The 19,825-nt window shown below is 35.8% G+C and overlaps 1 protein-coding gene across 6 annotated transcripts in view; it reads right to left on the bottom strand.

The window, feature by feature from the left end:
* The window catches only part of DGKH (diacylglycerol kinase eta), a 182,021-nt gene that overhangs the window by 42,696 nt on the left and 119,500 nt on the right, over window positions 1–19,825 (bottom strand). For all 6 annotated transcript variants that reach the window (XM_060637086.3, XM_060637084.3, XM_060637087.3 and 3 more), the window contains 5 exons: window positions 19,262–19,346; window positions 13,039–13,124; window positions 5,617–5,716; window positions 3,827–4,100; window positions 2,921–3,043 (listed from right to left, as the gene is read on the bottom strand). In XM_060637086.3, coding sequence (XP_060493069.1) covers window positions 2,921–3,043; window positions 3,827–4,100; window positions 5,617–5,716; window positions 13,039–13,124; window positions 19,262–19,346 — 668 coding nt within the window. The remainder of the gene's footprint in view (window positions 1–2,920; window positions 3,044–3,826; window positions 4,101–5,616; window positions 5,717–13,038; window positions 13,125–19,261; window positions 19,347–19,825) is intronic.

Here is a 19,825-nt window from a genome sequence, read left to right as displayed (position 1 = left end):
AATGGAGAGCAAATAGGATCTTTAACTCAATTAGGAGCTATTGGCAGGTGTTTTAAAAAAACCAGTAATCCTCAAACTCAATTTAAAAATACTTGAAAATTTAATTATCTTTACTCTCCCTTAGACTAATTACAAACTAACCATATTAATCTTACACTCTCTTCTGTCTCTTCAAAAGCAGTCCAGTTGTACTAAAGAAAACTAGCAGAACAGCTCACTGTTTTCTTTTTTTTGGACAGATGTGAGACCTGGGGCTAATTTCTAATAAAAACAATCTTTTGATATTCATCTCTGATCAAAAGCAGACAGCATCTTAGTGACTAAGATTGATGTAATATTGCAGGTAACTAAATTACTGTTTCATGGTTTTTCTTAAACATAACATCTCATTGATCATAGTAACATACTGTATTATACATTTCAGGCATATGAATTATTGCATAATTTAATAATATAATGAATGTTCTTAAAAAAATAATGATTATTTAATACAGAAATTTTTCAATTGCTTCAATTGAAATGCTTCAATTGCTACTGACTCCCACTAAGTTGGATTCCTAGCTAGAAAATAAAATCAAATATTGCAACATTAAAGACTTGTATAAATTTATGTCTATTTCAATATCAATATCTATAGTTGCATACCCATATGTTTCAGTTTTCTTTGCAGACTACAATGCAAGTGCTCAGTTCATGAGACTATAGTAAGATGGGGTGGTAGCTGATTGGAAAACCAGCTACCGTTTTACAGTGAGTGCTGAAAAACCAATCGTCCCAAGAGAGCCTTCCTTATCTTAGGGAAAATTGCCATGCAGCATATTGTAAGAATGCCATTTGCAGTCCTGCTTAAGTCACCTTCGTTAAGGGATGAAAACATACAAGTCAGCTTATTAAATTCTAGATGAAGTAAATTTGAGACGATACAATGAAGCTTCCAAAGATTTTGACAGGATGTAATGGCAGATCCAAATTGAAAAGACAAAAGTTCACAGGGATGAGCATAAACTACTATAATTAGATTTTAAAAAAATCACTTGCACAAAACAGGAGGAAAACAGGCTTATATGGCATTACTATAGAACACTCCATAACAAGAACTCTTAGGGAAGCCTTCGAAAATCAAAATTGCCCAGAATGTGTAGTGTATGGCTAGCAGTGTGCCATTATCTGGAGGGCTGCATTCAAAATGGGGCATCATATTGACCAATTGAGTGCAACCAGAAAAACAAAAAAGTTTGAAATCAAGTTAAAAATTGGTAAAAGAATTAGGAGATAATATGGAAAAGAAGATATAAGGGGTAGAAGAGGATATGATGCCATGAAAGCTGTTTTCAAAGGTCTGCCACATGGTAGAGTTATCTTCAATACTGTGAGGTAATGTATAGGAAATTGTTTTTAAGCTATCCATAAAGCACCACACAAATGCCAGCAGTTGTTACTATTAACATTATCACACATAAAACTCCATTAGTTAGTGTGATCATGGGTAGATACTTAAGAAGAAAATATAAAGCTGAATATAGAGAAAAGCTTTCTAACACTTGAGAGCTGATGTTAAGAATGGGATGTATTGAAAGTGAGTGGTGGGGCATCTGGCTGGTTCAGATGGGAGAGCTTGGGACTCTTGATCTTGAGGTCATGAGTTCAAGCCCCACGCTGGGTGTAGAGATTACTTAAAAAAAAAACAACAATATTAAGAAAAAAACAAAAGAAAGTGAGTGGCCATCTGTCAAGAGGGTTATAAAGTATGCCTGTATTGGATTATATGCTGCGACAGGGACCGTTAAGGTCCCTACAGTCTAAGGTTATAGAGTTGGGTCGTGTGCTGAAATAGGTACACGTAAAGTCTACAAGGGCTAAGGTTGTAGAATATGTATGCATTGGTTGCATGCCAGACATGTGAGGTCTAATTTCAAAGCTGCGAAGAGTTTCACATATAATTAAGGAGAATTCTTTGGAAGTTAATGTAATTAGTAGCAACAGCAGTGGCAGGAATAGCACTGGTAATTGTGATAATGACTGCAAACACTCTTTCAGAGCACTATGTACCTGACTCTATTCTAGGCACTCCACATATCTTAACTTCCTCAACCTTCTCAACAGGTAGGCATGTCATTATCCGCATTTCACAAACGAGGAAACCACAGAGAAATGAAGCAATCTGCCCAAGTGTATGTGTAATGAAAATAAAGCAAAAGCTTAATGAACGCAGTTCTGATTTAATAGTGTTGACTTTTCATTAGTATTATGCGATTACTTTCATATTACTTCTCAGCTTCGTTAATACTTTAATTTCTGCTTTGTTTTATTCTACTAAATTAACAGCTATTCCTTTATACAATCTGAAATATTAAAAATATAAATTCATCTTTGAACTTCAACAGGCAACTACATATTAATTTCCTGGAAAAAATAATTTTAGTAGAGATAGGGTTGTAACTAGATGTCCAGTGATTTTAGAGATTAATGTAGCAATAGGAAATTCGCAAACCATCCGAGCTGATCAGTGGAATTCAAGGGACCGCTAAACTACTGAAATGCCAAATTTTGTGCCTGTGGGACCTACTGCTTTCACAGAATTCTCAAATGCATCTGTAGGCTAAAAACAGGTTAAAATCTGTTGATTTAGGTGTTTCTTCCTTTTTTCTTCAGGAAAATGAAGATATTTAGCTATGGTTGGTCCCAGAATCCTTAGTTTATTATGATGATCTCCAGATTATCTGATAAAAAAGGGATGTGAGTACTTGACAATACTCTAAATGTTACCTTTATTATTTTACTATTCACGAATATCTAAGCTTTAACTTTTGAAAAGCCTTGTTAAAATTAAAATACAAAGTTTATTACAAACCGATAAGCCTTTGGAAAAGTAAAAGCAGAATTACATTTTATTGAATTCCAAAATAATTAGTTTTCTTACCAGTTGAAGGCTCTTTTGCACCATCATCTTTAGATTCTTCTTTAGATTCATCTGTTTCTGTGCTATCATTTTCGAATGACTGGCTAACTGGTTCACAAGGGTGAACACTCTGGTCATCCAGAACTTTAAGTAGTAGGAGAGAAATATGTTTGGACAAGTAAAAGTAAAATCCATAAATATTAATGTATGCTTAAAAAGGAAAATGAAACATAAACCAAAAGAAATTCCATATTCACAAATTAACACTAGTTGATAAGTTTGGGGTGGTGTCTCTAAGTACTAGAGATTATACAATTAAATATTTAAAATTGTAAAAGTTATATTTTTACCAGAAGAAAAAAATAAAAAATTTGAGAATGAAATACAAGTCCAACTACAAGTTATAACCTATAAAAGGGATTTCAATATTAATTTTTAATTAAAGTTAACTTTAGTCCACTATTCAAATTCTAAGAGAGGTATATACATTATATTAATACAAAAAATTAAAATATAAGTGGAGCTTTTACAAACTCTTTAAAAAACAATATAAACATTCAGGAAACAAATTTAAGAAAGTATTTTCAAAGTAGTTTACAGGTTTGATTTTCTTTGAGAACTCAACAGATTCTAATGACATAGAAGATATTTAAAATTTTATAATTATTACTTAATTTTCAATATTTCCAGTGTACTTTATCTCTGAGATGTTACTTTATTTAACATCTTTAACATATTTAACAATAAATATGCTCATCCTTACTACTAAAACAAGAGAGGGGATAAATTTCATTCTAATGGCCCTATCTTCTGTCTTGCCTGAAAATTTTCTATGTGTGTATAGCCTGACCAGTGTGAAAATTCCATTGTGCTTGCAATATAAGAATGCTGCTAACTTCTTCAAAAGCTAATTTCGTTCATGTGTACCTTTGCCGGCTTCTTCAATGACTTGCCTCACTGCTTTCTTTAAACTGTTTGCCCGCAACATTATTTCGTTTGGTCTCACAGCTTTCTGGGAGGAAGGTTTTGCAGGGTCATCGGTGAGTTGTTCTTTGTTTTCACACAAAGATTCTTCACTGGAAGATTCCACGGTATCTTCTTCTACAATGAGAGAGCTGATGCCTGGGAGAACGGGGGCAGCCTGGGAATCTGTGTGCAAAGCTTGAAGCAGTTGTTCAAGCTTTTCATTTAGGACTGAACACTAAGAAAACAAAAATACACTAATGAATCTCCATTTGGTGGGAATGGAAAATGATAATTTAAGTGAATGGCTTCTGATTTTAGAGGAAAGATGCCTATATTAATATTTACCATTAATATTTGCCATCTATTATAAATTATACTTTAGATAGTTTATGGACTAAGTAATCTATCATTTTTAAAAGAAGTACAATTATGTGAATTTTTACATGCACGTCCAGAATATTCCAATTCTACCATCTTTATATACCTATTTTCCCTTAAAAGAAAATCTCTATTATCTTTATATAGTTGTTTTTTCTTAAAAGAACAAACACATTAAAGTGACACATTACGCAGAAAATTTACACGTTACACAGAAAATGTATGCATTATACAGAATATTGCATAAACTTTTAAAAATAATCAATGTATGGTACTGTTTTGAGCATCACAAATTGCAGGTCTGGCTGAGCCTTGGTAAGCTCTCCTTCAAAGCTGTGGTTTTAAAAGGAGTGAAGGGCACCTAAGGGATTAATGGCTCAAAAAAAGAGCAAAAAAGGAAGATGCACAATGATAAAGAAGTAAAAGAAGATGGAGAAAGAAAAACCAGCTCTCGGACCTTGTTTCTGTCTGCTTCTCTTGAATGACTATGGGTAAAGAAATATTTAGGACGGAAGCTGTTGATGTGACTGCCTAATTTACCTTTTATTCCACACAAGTTCCAGTTCGTTCCGCCTCCATTTATTGGCCTTTGATGTCATGCTAACACAAGGTCACAGTGGAAATAGTTAACAGAAAAAAGTGTGGCTACAGAGGCCTTTCTGAAGCTCTCCACAGAGTAGAAAAACAAGAAGAAAAGAGGCTGAAAATGTCAAATGTATGTTTACTTCTATATTCTTTTCCTTTCACTCAGTTAAACCACCATCGACAGCATGAATCTGGAGGAGACCATTCCTTTTCAAGCCCAAGAACCTTTCGTAAGAACTCCCTGTCATGAACATATGAGAGTAAAGAGAGTAGCTTTTAAGTTTCTTATGTTAGCCTCAGAAAGCTCATAAAGGGGGAAAAAATCTATAAAGAAAAAGGCAAAGCAAGAAACAGAACCCTGAAAGGGACCAAGGGCCATACTGTCTGGGGAACTTAAGGAATGGCGCTAAGATGGACGGACAGAGCCTGACGCCCAGTTTGCCTGGAAATGGAAAGCCATTCCTCTCTCTGCACTGGAACACCAGTGGCTCTGCATCTCCCACCTGTGACCCAACTACTGTGCATTTCTCCTTCAAGATGTCAATCAGTGGGAAAAGGGAGTTGAGTTATAAAATTCGTGTTGTCAGATGGTCTTCAGTAATGCAGTTTTCCTACCAGATAACCATAAAATAGAATGTTTTAATCCCTTACATCTGATTCAAAAGGACTTTTTCTCTTGATTTAAGATGTTTTGGTAAGAAAGCCACTTAATCAATCTAGCTGTAAAACACCGTTCAATGCCAGCATTGTTAGTCAAAACTTTCATGCTCTAAAGGTGACCTGCTTACTTTATTGGCCACAGCATCAGCTGCAACAGCATTTTCCAACGTTTTTTCGTATGCCTTCTCTACTTTGGCAACAAAGTCCTTTACAGTTTCACATAGGATCCTTTGAGGAAAAGAAATGGTGAAATTCAGTAAACCCAGTAGGCTGATTTGGTTTGATTGACAAACATTTTAAAAACAAGCACAATTAGGTAAACTATACCTAAAACAAGCACAATTAGGTCAAAATATAGGGACCATTTGTATAAAAAGCCCATACTCTATCTGCTGTGTAACACGTACTATAGAAGTTCAAGACATTCTAAGTGATAAATGGAAATGTACATGAATAAACTTTGCTCTATATAATTTAACTAACAGTCCTTTTAAGGTTATAATAAGTCCTTCTCAAATATTTAAATTAAATTCTTGAGAGGAGCATTTGTAGATTCCATCTAGAAATTTAAAGCATTATCTCCGGCATCTTATATATTTTCATAACAGAACTTGCAATGTTGAAAAAACAAGGATAAATTTGTCACTTAAAGTTGTCACTGTCATTCTAATGTTCATTATCTGGGTATCTTGAAAGTATATTGTTCCTAAAGAGGAAAGAGATTGTGTAACCAACCTGCCGCTTGAATTGAGTTATATTCTCTGGAAATCTATTCCCTTAAGGTGACCAGTATAGTCATAGGCAAGACTAATTTAATTTAGATTTTGTTAGTGTCAACAATATATGCTTTACTTGTTCCTTTTACATAAATTTGGTTTCTTTGCAATAGAAATAGATTAGGAGAAAAAATAATCTGAAACCCCAACACTGACAAAAATCTGTCTTTCAAAAGTCTTTGGGGCTGGAGTTGAAACAATCCAACAGAATGGTATGTGACCAGCTTTGTGTAGCATGGGCTTAGTGAGTCTGAAAACAAAATCAGAATTATTTTAAAACAATTATATTTCTCTTTATTATGGATACAGTTTAGGAATTTGAAGGAAAAAATAAGCAGGTTCCAGCAATTATTTTTTTCTATTATACTCACAATTTTCTCTGGTATGTGAGTGATATAATGATTAAGTTTCCAGATATTTAAGTGTTATGAAATCAAGCCATTCAATAGATAGAGTGTATACACACACACTCCAAACGTTCACATTTATTATCTAAGAAATAAATGAATTTTTCCTAACAATTTAACAATTTTTATTTTCTTTGTTGTTTTTTGGCAACCATCTCTAGATTTCACTCGGACAAAAAGTAGTATTTCCTAACCTTCAACCTTTCTGTTGGCTTTTTCAAAAATTTTTAAATTTTATTTATTGTTTATTTTCTTAATGTTTATTTATTTATTTTTGAGAGAGAGAGGCAGAGTGTGAGTGGGGGAGGAGCACCGCAAGAGGGAGACACGGAATCCAAAGCAGGGTCCAGGCTCTGAGCTGGCAGCACCGAGCCCAACGCGGGGCTTGAACCCATGAACCGTGAGATCATGACCTGAGCTGAAGTCGGACACTTAACCGACTGAGCCACCCAGGCGCCCCTCTGTTGGCTTTTTAAAATCACAATTCTCCAGAGACTCTAGCTTACTATTTATTAGAGATGCATTCATGTGCTCCACCTCAAGGTTTGTCCTCTTTGTTCATGCATAGCATTTTTACAGAACTTGTTGAAATATTAAAGTGAGGCTATCGTGAAAGTTTTTCTATGAAGTTTACTGAAAGTTTCTCTAAGATGTCCCACCTCTAAGAAGAGGAGACACGGACAGTTTCCCCTCTTTACAGAACTCCAAAATAGACCTTTTCTTTGCTATTGTTACAACACTGCCCCGATATAATTTTCTGTCGGAACTTGTGAAATTGCATATGCCATAACATTATCATAACTACTTTTGCTGGCATTTTCCTAATTCTTAGGGACAGAGCTTGTTGGCCCATCGGCCTAGGAATGCAAGGGGCAACAAAGGTACCATGTTGTTGAGGCAGGTGGAGGCTGGAGGGGAGAGTACGATTCTGTGTTAGAGAATACTTGCCATGGAAGTTGTGGGGAAAATTAGAAGAAATGGTCTATCTTAGGATCCAGTAAGTTTCATATTCCAGAAGATATAAAATACGTACACTCGGGAGAAATGAACTAACTTTTTACTACACCTAAATAGTGACTGTAGAATTCTTAAAATTGAAATAAAACGTACACTAGTATGATTTCAAAGTCATATACTACCTGGGAACTTGCAAACTGGACAAAAGCAATTTAAAGACGTATTTACTGTAGGGGTACCTGTGTGGCTCAGTCGGTTAAGCATCCAACTCTTGATTTCAGCTCAGGTCATGATCACCCTGTTTGTGGGTCCAAGCTCTGCATTGGACTCTGCACTGAAGGCACAGAGCCTACTTGGGATCCTCTCTCTCTTTCTCTCTCTCTCTCTCTCTTTCTCTCCCCCTCTCTCAATGGCCCTCCCCACTTGCTCTCTCTCTCTCTCTCTCAAAATGAATAAAAAAATCAATAAATGTATTTACTATAATAACGTAAAAGACATTCTCCAACTGATACAGTTTCTACTTTAATGCATAGACTTCCAGAAAACAGGTTCAAAAATCAAATAAATGAAAGTGGAACATGGATTTTCTCATAGAGTTATAAATATTTTTAATCCCTAATTATATTTTAAATTAATGTTAGTCATAACTTTGACAAGCTATTTCCAAGCATTTTATTTCTTTAGTTTTGTTCTCTTCCTTCCAAGTTGAACACAAATATGTAGTTGATTTTGCACCAAATATTCAGTTGGAGCCAACAATAGTCCACATTTAGCATGCCTGATGATTTCCACTATGATCTCAATCAGATTGTATTCATGGCATCTATACTTTTCATCACTAGTAGCAGTATCTTCATTTATCAGTTTTTCACTTATTTTTTTAATAGTGGCAAATGACAATAAAACATGCAAACACTACATGCAGAAAAATATGGCAATGGTGCCCAAACAGATGTGCATATTGGCAGGCAGGTATCATCTGAAAAATTCATTTTCTATCTGATATAAAAAAGTTCCAATCAGAAATTAAAGATGATTTTCAAATATCAATGCATAATATGTAAAAAAAAACCATTACCTACTTTGTGTTCTGAGGAAAGATTGTAATAACTACATATCTTATCTCATCTATTTAATGGGGGAGAGGAGCTAGCCCAAATTATCTCTAAGATAGATTCCAAATCTAAAATTCTATGGTTCTAGGGGCATCTGGATGGCTTAGTCGTTTAAGTGTCCGACTTCAGCTCAGGTCTGATCTCACCGTTCTTGAGTTCGAGCCCCATATCAGGCTCTGTGCTGACAGCTCAGAACCTGGAACCTGCTTCTGATTCTGTGTCTCCCTCTCTCTCTGCCCCTCTCCTACTCGCACTCTGTGTCTCTCTCAAAAATAAATAAACATTAAAAAATATAAATAAAATAAAATTCTATGGTTCTATGGCAATAGTTCCAATCTTACTATTTTTTTCTGGCCAGCGATCCCATATTCTAAGAAGTTTTATCCTCAGAACAACTTGCATTTACTTAATAACTTTGCTTTGTATTTTTATTAATAAATGACATCTATAATTGCTAGCTAATACTTCCGATTCTTAGAAGGTAACTCATGTTTACAAAATTTCAAAATCAAAGAAATGTTGACATTATGTTGGTTAGTTCATAGTAACTACGTTAGTTAACCTACATATTAGCTATGCTAATGGAATATAGCATTTCCATAGTATTTTCAGCATTTAAAAAATAGTTAAAACAGCTTAGTCTGCTGGGAATTACTATTTTATAAAACAAGTTTAAACCTGCACAAGGAGATTAAAACATTCTTCCTGAATATTATATCATTTAACAAGTAACTAGCATTATCAAAGGAAGGGAATTATTTATGTTATCTAGGTGGTGGTTACAAGAATGTGTATGTGAATGTGTGTGTGTATTTTCTCTCATCACTTAAGTTATACCTTTATGATTTGGCTACTTTACCGTGTATATGTCATGCCTTGATAACAATTTATTTTACCTTATTTTATTTTTATTTACTTTATTTAACTTTTATTTAATTTAATTTAAATTTAATTTTATTTTAGAGAGAGAAAGTGAGAGTGAGTGAACATGACTGGGGGAGAGGGGCAGAGAAAGAGAAAGAATCTTAAGCAGGCTCCATACTCAGCATGGAGGCCGACGCAGGGCTCGATTCCATGACCATGAGATCATGACCTGAGCCAAAATCAAGAGTTGGATGCTTAACTGACTGAGCCACCCAGGTGCCCCGAAAAAAAAAATTTTTTTCAAGCAGGGAGAACTATTTTATACTTTACAAGTCTTAAAGGGACATATAACCCAAATGCAATAATTGAACCTTGTTTGGTTCTTGACTTGAATAAAACAACTGTTTAAAAAAAAACTTTGAGATAATTAGGGCAAATGGAATACGGATCGAAATGGTCTTAGAGAATTATTACTAATTTTATTAGACTTTTTAATAAGATTATTAGGTATATATACTGAAACTAGAATAAAAGGATTTCTGGGATTTGCTTAGAGATACTGTAGCATGGAAAAGTGGAAGTGGATGACAAACTTTTGACAGACACTGAAGCTGTGTGAGGGGTATGGTGGGAAACCATTATACTAGTCTCTCTACTTTTATGTATGTTTGAAAATGTTCATAACAAAAATTAAATTGAAAATATACTATATTAATGGTACAAATTTACTACATTTTGTCCTTTCTTTTCAGTCTTAAATCTTTTTATGGCAAATCCCCTAAAATTTTAATCTGGGGTTATAAAGGCAAGACAGCTGGGCAGTATGGGAGCACACAGGAGTGACAAGAGGGGACCAGGGTTGGAATAGAATCTGCTTAGAGGCAAACGAAGGTCAGAGAGAAATCCAGAGCTAAAGTTAATAATAGTGGAGCCTAGACAAAGAGCCAGGCCAAGGTCAAAGAAAAATTTGAATGTAATTGATTAAAACATGAGATGATGATACCATAATTTAATATAGCACTCTGGAGTTTATAAGCTCTATATTTATTTTATTACTCAACTTAAATCTCCTAGCAGTTCCATGAGAGAGGAAGGACATTCCTACACTTGATAAAACAGACCTGGGCCACAAAGCTACTAAATGGTTGAATCTCAGCTAGGACCTCAGATTTACTTCTACTTGGCCCAATACTGTGACTTTCAAACTGTGTTTTTCAATACTGTGTTTTTCAAACTGTTTTCCAGAAAGACTTCAAGGATTTTGCAAATACTTGATTCAAATTTCACTTAGAAATATAGGATATATATATTTTTTTACATGCTCAAAGAATCATTAGAAATATGAGAGACAAGTAATATGTTAGCTTTCACTTCAGAATTCACAGTTTTTTTGGGAAAATCTTAGACTATATTTGATGCAGTTTTCAGATATTTCTGTATTTTATTTTGGTTACATGTTAGTAAGGAAATTGTCTTCAATAATCAAAATAAAATACAGAAATAATTAGAAATTGCATCAAATAAAAAATTATAACTGTTATCTATAATCTCATTGCTTAATTTTTCTCACAAATGGCTAATAATTTAATCTTGTCCAATTTATTAATGACAACAAAATAGATTTTTAATTATTTAAATATTAGAATTCTACATAATATTTTGTTTAAAAGAAGACAAGGTTATAAGCCAATTATATCTCAGTTAAGAAACATATCAAATGTATAGAAGGCAGTAATCAAACACATCAAACACATGAAGGCCAATATCAAGAGATTTGCTAACATCCAAATTTGAAATATTTAAAATATTAACTGCACTAAAGAACAATTCTTTTTATAATTTGTTATAATTTTAAAAAGTTTCCAATCAGCTTTCCATTTTTTCTAGCATTAGCTTCTAAAATGTCCTATAAAAAAAAGCATTTGATTCATAGAGCAAGGGTGGCAAGTGCAAATGTCTTCCTTGTAGAAGTAACTTAAGAAGTACCTAAGGAATGACGTGGGTATATTTATAAATTTGGCCCAGTATGAGGAAGGCCTAGGGAGTGCTGAGGCTTGGGAGGAACTGGAGATTTTTACATTTCACCATAAGCCATGCAACTTGTCAGAAAACACCCAACCAGGGGTGCCTGGGTGGCTCGGTCGGTGGAGCGTCCGACTTCGACTCAGGTCATGATCTCGCGGTTCATGGGTTCAAGCCCCATGTCGGGCTCTGTGCTGACAGCTCAGAGCCTGGAGCCTGCTTCCGATTCTGTGTTTCCCTCTCTCTCTCTACCCATTCCCTGCTTGTGCCTCTGTCTCTCCCTCTCTCTCAAAAATAATAAACATTAAAAAAATTTAAAAAAAGAAAACGCCCAACCAAACAACAGCAGCAAAAACCCACCAGCAGCACTGTGCATCAGAGCATCTGCTGCCCACCTCTCTGGGCAACCATTCTGCTCCCCTGCCTTAAGCTGTTCCTTCCTATTATTCCTTAAGCAATACCCTTCCTATTGCTCAGCCCGGTTTCCTATTCCTGGGGGTTATGGCAGCAAAAGCAGTCGTTACTTTGTACTCTGTCACAAGCAAATTTGTTTGTAATGATTTATCTGGTCTTCCCTTGAGTTTTGCAAATTAAATATATAATATACTAAGGTTTGTGTATTTTTCCTCCCACTACTTCCCCAGTCCCTCACTCCCTTTCTTTACTTCTTCTTTGTCTCCTCTTTCTGTATAACAGTAATATTTCCTTGCTAAGCCAGAATCCTAAAGCATGCTTTGACCTTTGCTTATCAGTTGAAAATTTCAGCGGGTTTCACCCCTTACTCTAGTTGACTTTCCAGCTCTCAGGATATCAGTATAGGATATTTTAAAACTAAATTCTAAATTCCGGGCAGGCAACATTTAAGATAATAAAATCAAGTAGCTTTGGCTCCATGTACAGAATCAACTTAACTAAAATCTGATAACTTTGAATTAAAATATAATTATGGAATTCTAACATGCTGATAAATGTCACTTTGAAAAATCTCTTCAATATTTTCCCTTGCCTGATGTAAACAGTTCCTAAAGAGTAGTGTTTATGGAAATAATAAATTATGGTGAAATGTGTTTTCCATGTTATAATCATAAATGCTTCTTTAAATAGGAACTTAGATTAATTAAACTCTAATTCATATCACACCTTTCTGATAAAAATATTTCAAATTAAGCATTAAAAACCCCCTCTAAATATATACTTCACTGCAAATAAGATGCTAAAGTGATTTTTAAAAAAACCAATGCAAGTTTAGTATATCTAACTTTATAAGCTACTCTAACTTTATAAGCTACTTCACCAATATTTTTTGGGGGGGCGGGGGAATCACAAAAAAAGTGACATAAATGGTAGGAACAAGCTGTCCTTTCATTTTCACCATATAACTCTTTCATGACTTGAACTCCATTACTCACTTGGCAGATGATATGACCACGGCATGTTCATCAGAATTGAGGATTTTTGTAAGATGAGCTGCAACTGAGTCCTCATAAATTGTCATCTGAAAAAGTAAAAAACCTACACTGTATTATTGTTGCTGGCATTTATACAACTCAGTTTATTACCACTTCCAAAATGGGATCATTTAAGACACATGTGACACAGTGCCGTGACTATAATGAATTATATGAAAAGTCATCATACAAAATAGATAAATACTTCCCTTCTATAAAAGGCTTTTAGTTTCTGAAATTCCTTAATCTATAGTCTTAGAAAAAACCCTAAAATCCATTAAATTAGAAAAAAATGTCGAATGGCTGAACACATAAAGAACTCCTCCAGGTAGGCACAAAAAAAAAGCCAGACAACCCAATGAAAAATGGGCTAAAGACTAGAAATTTAAAGAGGAGGATAAAAAAAAAAATGGTCCACAAACAGATGAAAGGAAATCAGCCTCATCAGCTGTCAGGCAAACACAAAATAAAACCACAGTGAAGTTCCACTGTACTTGCCAGAAGAGTTAAAATGAAATAGCAGCAACAATGCCTGGAAAATGCCAAATATTGGCAAGGTTGTAGAGCTACAGAAGTCTCATTCACTGCTGGTGGGAGAGCAGGCATTGGTATAAACACGAGAAAACTGCTGGGTGTCTTTCAAAGCCAAACATATGCATATAGCATAGGATCCAACAATCCGATTTCCATACACACACACACACACACACACACACACCCAGAGAAATGTGATGTGCGTTCACCAAAAGACATGTGATAGAAAACGTTCATAGCAGCATTCACTCAAATGCAGAATGGATAACACATTGTAGTATATCCTCGCAATGGACTAGATGGGGGCAATGAGAATGCGTGGTTTACAGCTATGCCATAACACGGATGAATCTCACAGACATAATGTTGAATAAAAGGATTCAGAAAAGAACTGCTTACAAAATGATTCATTTTATAAAGTGCAGAATGGACAAAAATAATCTATGCTGTTAGAAACCGGGAGAGTGGTTCCTGGGGTGGGAGGGGAGGGTGGTGAATGGAAGAGGGCCTGTGGGGGCTCACAGCACGCTGATAATACTGCCTTGTGATCTGCATGTTGATTACATGGGTGTATTCAGCTTGTGGAAACTTACCAACCGTACATTTATGATTGGTGCACTTTTCTGGGTGCACAATTCAATAAAAAGTTTTTTAGAATGTTGAGTACCCTGTCATACAGCCATGTAAATAAATCTCTCAAATTAGGAAGTAATCAAAATGCTCAGGGAGTCCTGTCTCCCCTTTTCTGTTTGACTCAAAATGTAAGATTCTGTTGAAAGAACAGATCTTCCTAATATGCAAACATGTGCACAGTATTTAAACAGCCTCTATTCAGAGCCTTCCATCAAATGTTTGCCTCCAATATCTACAACGTCCTACAGCTCAAAAATTTCCAGTGTAAACCACCTGCTCTGTTCCAGCTGGCCTCCTGTGTTCTTCCGCCCTTCTCTGATATCCTTTTGTTGCTTCTTACCCATTGGCACCACGTCATTCAGACTTAAATGCAGATTCAGTTACCAACCCCCCTCCTTAAAGCCTTCCTGACTAGCGTCTTTCCAAAGAGATCTCATTCCCGATTTCTGCCCAGTTCCATGAGTGGCTAATCAGTATGTCACTCTTTTACATTTCTATCTTACTTTCTTCAGAGGCAGACCACGTATAGAAAGGAATTCTTACATTAAGGAAAGGATGGGAGGGGAGGAGCCTCAAAGCCTCACGCAATGTTGTGTTCACTTGCAAATCCACTTTATTCATCTTCCAGTGTAAACATTAAAAGTTGTATCTTTATACTCAAGATCAGAAAAATGAAAATACATCTTTTAAAAAAGCAAAGAAAGGAAGTATTTTTCAAAATGATTAGTTTCATTTCTTTTCCCTACAGGATAGATTGTCATAGAGCCTAAGAAGGTAGGGGAAAGTATTTTATACTGTCAGTAATTCCCTTTGAAATTACATGTAAAAATCCAAGTTTTTGCCTGTTAAAAATAAGCAAAGGCAAAGAATACAACCTCTTCCAGAGGAAAATGAAATAACCTCTATGTCCAAAGATAAAATTATTGATGTCCCTTATTAAGCTATTATGTAGTCACTTAGAGTCAGGAAGGTAAGGTAAGAATAATAGTTAACATTTTTATTGTGTACAGACACTGTGATGAAATATTCGATACATATTTATCCCATTAATTGTCCTGTTTTACAGCCAAGGAACCTAAGGCTCAGTGAAGTTGTGTGATTTTCCCACGATCCTGGGCTAATGAAGAAAAGACAAACTAGGGGGCCAGGTCTGCAGCTTATCCCACTATTATTCCCGCCCCACCCCCCACCCCCCCACTCCAAGCAAGTCCTGATCTTTGGTTAACTGTCAAATATAAATTTTGTCATTTCTCAAGTGCATCATTATACCAGCCTTGTAGCTGGGATCCCTATATCTCTCTAACCCCTTTCAAATCATTCTCCACTTCATGATGCAATGATCTTTTTCCAAAACACAAATCTGAGCATGACACATCTCTACCTAACATGTTAGAGGGGATCTTCCTACTTTCCAGACAGAGTCAAAATTCTTCAGCTAACACGCAACACCTTCCACAATTCCCAGGATTCTCCATGATCTGAACCCTCTTTCTCTCCACTGTCATGTCTTTTGATGCTCTTCCTTTGCACCATGAGCTCTAACTCAACAGAATTACTTGTAGTGTCCCAAATGTATGAAGCTCCTTACTATCAAGCTCTACATGATGCTCTTTTTCAACTGGCTAATTCCTACTTCTCTTTGTGCTGAAAACCCAGTTTAGGTACAATCTCTTCTGTAAAGACTTCACTGAACTTACCAGACTGAGAGCCCTCTCTTCTGTGCAGCCATTATACCCTGAAAATAACATAGCTGATCATTTATTGTCTGTCCCTCAAAATATATTCTCCAGCTTTCTCGCTTTGTGGCATCCTTAATGTCTGAATGATTTTGTCACATACCCCTAGGCCTAAAGGAACGGCTAACAGTAGTTAAGTACACACAACTTAGTATTTATGTCCTAACAACTTAATAGCCACTTGAAAAAATAATACACATAAATTAAAAGAAAAAATAGTATCATATTTAACTCTTAAATAACGAGCTGTGAGCCTGTAGGCACTGTGTACGTCTCAAGCCTTGGAATCAGATTGGACAAGAACTCTCTCATTTCCTATTCAACACTGACTTTTGTGTGGTGTTTGCTTTTTGTCACAGTGACTACTGAGAACCCAAGCTTCGCAAAAATGTGATGTCATCAAAAGAAGTGTAGTGCAATGATGTTTCAACTGTCCAGTACTTCAAGCTGTGTGCTGTCCAATAAGATGTTGAGTATTACAATTAAATTCTCTTTGAAATTTGAACACATCTTATGATAGCCCTCTGAATTCACCAGAGTGAGTGCCTGGAGGCCCCCTGCACACAGCTTGGGAATCGGCACCCTAAGCTGACTGGAGCTGGGGGGCAAATCTTCTATGTCTACTCCCGGATGCCAACAGGCATTTAATATTGTTAAGTGAATGAAAAAATAACGTTATAACATCTTAGCATGCTGTTACCAAGCATCTAGGAAACAAAGAATTGAGGGGAGAGGAGCTTTCTCTAAGAGCAAATTAAAAAAATAAACTAATAGGAAGAATTTCGTTTCCAGGGATTTGAAGCCATTCGTTGCTGTTGTCAGGATGGAGGTACAGCAGTTCACATCCTCTTTTTTATGACCTTATCATCAATAAGTGAGCATCTATTGACTCACTAGACTGGTGTGATTTGGGTATGATACAAAAGAGACTAAAAATATGACTCTTACATCAAAAAGCTTTGAAACCAATTGGAAAGCAATAGGAATCTGGCTTCCGAGAAACAGACAAGGTCAGAAGGCTTTGATGCCAAGATGCCCCTAGTTCCAAAAGTGTGTGGTATTTGGACAAAAAATTAACAATAAGAATTTTTTATTAATTGCCCGCTTTGTGTCAGTCATGACACCAGATGACAATATAATGGTGAATGGATAACACGTTGCCGCACCGTGACAGTACAATTGCACCAAGATAATGGCAGGTGATAATGGAAGGGGGCTATGGAACTCCCAAGAAGGAGACAGTAGTGGGACTTGGGGGAGGAGGGGTGGCTGCTTGGAGCAAGTGATACCTGAGGTGAGGACAGGAGTGAACTAAGCATGATATCGCTGGAAGGATACATATCCATTCATAAAGGGGTACGGGAGAAAAGGACATGACAGCATGGGGATTTCACACTAAATATCAACAATGTGTTTTCTACCAGTGAGTATCAATAGCATCATTGTTACTGGAGGAAATCGTGGAATCACTACTTTTTCAATGTTTAAAAAGTATAACAGGAAACAGAATTACTTAATTATGGCCATAAGGAGTTCATCAACAAAACTGTCACAGTTCTTTAAACTCTGCAATTCTACGGTGCCAGAGGAATGCTAAGTTAATAAGATAATCAGGAAGTTCAACCACATTTGTGTCCTTTTAAGGAAAACTGAAAAAGTAGTAATTTCACAGTCACGCATAAAGGAATTTAAAACGGATAAAAAATATATAAGCTGGGAAATTAGGTTGGGCCTAAGAAGGAAGGTTCAGCTTGCTGTTCTTACAGTCTTAAAGGTAAAAAAGTCACATGGTGACGAGTCAGAGTGATGTAGAACACTCACTTAACGTGTATTCTGAAGGCATGCTATTCCTTTGTTATGAAATATTTTAATAGGAAACCAAAATAAACTGTTTCATTCAAAACCTTTTATACTAAAAAAGAGATTTCTTCCATGTAGTTACAACCATATCTCGTATTTAACGACTATACATATGCAATAAAAGTAAAATGGTTTACCTTTATTTTTCATGCTAGGAAGTAGACATCTCTTAAGTAAGTAGAGCAAAAGAATTCCCCCTTTTGTCTCTTTGGGGAGAAAATTAATAGCGTTTACAAAAATACTATTAAGAAAAAAGACTGGTTCCTATAAAAACATGTATTATATTTGTAGTTGGATAAAATAATACTATAAATAAAAATGCTGCTAGAAAGAAAATAGTAAATATATTAATCCTTAATAGCAATTATCCTTGGGTGTTAGGACTAGAAGTAAGATTATTTTTTCATACATTTTTGTATTTTCCATATTTTTAGAGGCAGTTTTTGCTACCTTTATGTGAGAAAAGGGCATTATATAATTAGCTGGTTTAAGGCATAGCCCCATGTTTCTAGTTATCATTCCTTTCCTCAGTTTTGACAAGACCATAATTTTCTTAATGACAAAATAAAGATTTCAACTATAAACAGATGAATTTTCCTAGAGGGAAAAATAAGTTATTATAGACCAAACGGTCTTGTTAGTCACAGAGTAATCCTTTGAAAAGTAGGGTCTGTTTTAATTCTCCAGTGCTTTGAGGTTTAATCAAAATGCTGAATCTTTAAGAACATCTAAAAACTGTAGTTAATGGTCTGTACCAGGGATGGAAAAAAGTGCGCTGTCTTTTTTCCTTTGTTTTTATCATGATCAGCAGGCTTAAACTGGAAACCTATGATGGTGAACACTCAACAGAGCACGCAAAGTAGGAAGAAATTATATAATACTCTGGCCACAAGTATTAGTGTGTTTGCAAATTGCTTAAGGGAGCTGAGCTAACACCTAATAGACAGGTGATCATGGCCAAAGCAGAAGTTGAGTAAAAGCTAACAGGAACCTGTCATCAGCTGGCCTGCCCTGGAGCCCTGTTGGTAAAATGAAGCAGGCAGGTGGAATATCAGGGGGAACCATCAGGGGTGAGGAAGGGGAACTTGCATGCCTGGTGCTTTGCACACATTTGTTACTGCATTAACTCTTTCCAACATTGCAACCTTGTTCTATAGATAAAGTAACAGGGGCCCATGACAGTGAGTGATGTGGCTAACTTCACGTTTCCAGTGTGGGTGGTCATAGAACGACTCTAACCTGCATCGTATGAATTCTTCCTTCTGAGAGAGAAGACTAGAAGCGGTCAATGAACCCATACCCAAAATAATAAAAAATAAAACTAAGCAAGCATGCTACCGTATCTTATAAAGTTTTCTTACTTGGTCAAGATATTCACCCCTATTTCCAAATGATAAATAGGCAAAAGGTTAAAGTCTTACATAAAATTCTTCGGATGCTTCTGGAGGTTCTGGAAGTAGAGAAGCTTTTGGAGGCAACTTGAGTTCATAGGTCATTATACTCCACCTGAAGGGAGAAAAGTCTTTGGTCTAAAATTCCTTTAAAATTTAATAAACAGACTCTGTTCTCATACATATGCACAAGTCTGCACAAACTATGGTTTATTGTATCTAAGACAACCAGATACTGGAAAAAAGAGATGGAATTTTTGGCAATCTCATAAAATGCTGAATTCATGCTTTATGATTTCCATATCTTACCAGTTCTCTGGTTAGTGACTTCCAAACTCCATGAAGTAAGAAATGCACATACATAGTAAAACTTCCCCTTCTTCACTAATGCAATGAATTCTGACTTTTCTATTCTTGGGGTGCAACGAGAACAGTGTTTAAATTTGCAGCAAAAAGCCATTTCAAATACCCTGCATAGTTTGGTAAGCACAGAACTGGGAAATCACCTCTAGGGTCTTTTAAAGACTGGAGACAGAAGCCCCTTTAGGCACCTAAATGACCGGGGTATCCCTCTCCTGAATAGTTTGGGATAAC

Source organism: Panthera onca, chromosome A1, assembly GCF_046562875.1.
Source record: "Panthera onca isolate mPanOnc1 chromosome A1, mPanOnc1 haplotype 2, whole genome shotgun sequence".
NCBI lineage: Eukaryota > Metazoa > Chordata > Mammalia > Carnivora > Felidae > Panthera > Panthera onca.
Note: the sequence above shows the minus strand (reverse complement) of the source record. Positions and strands in the feature narration are given on the sequence as shown.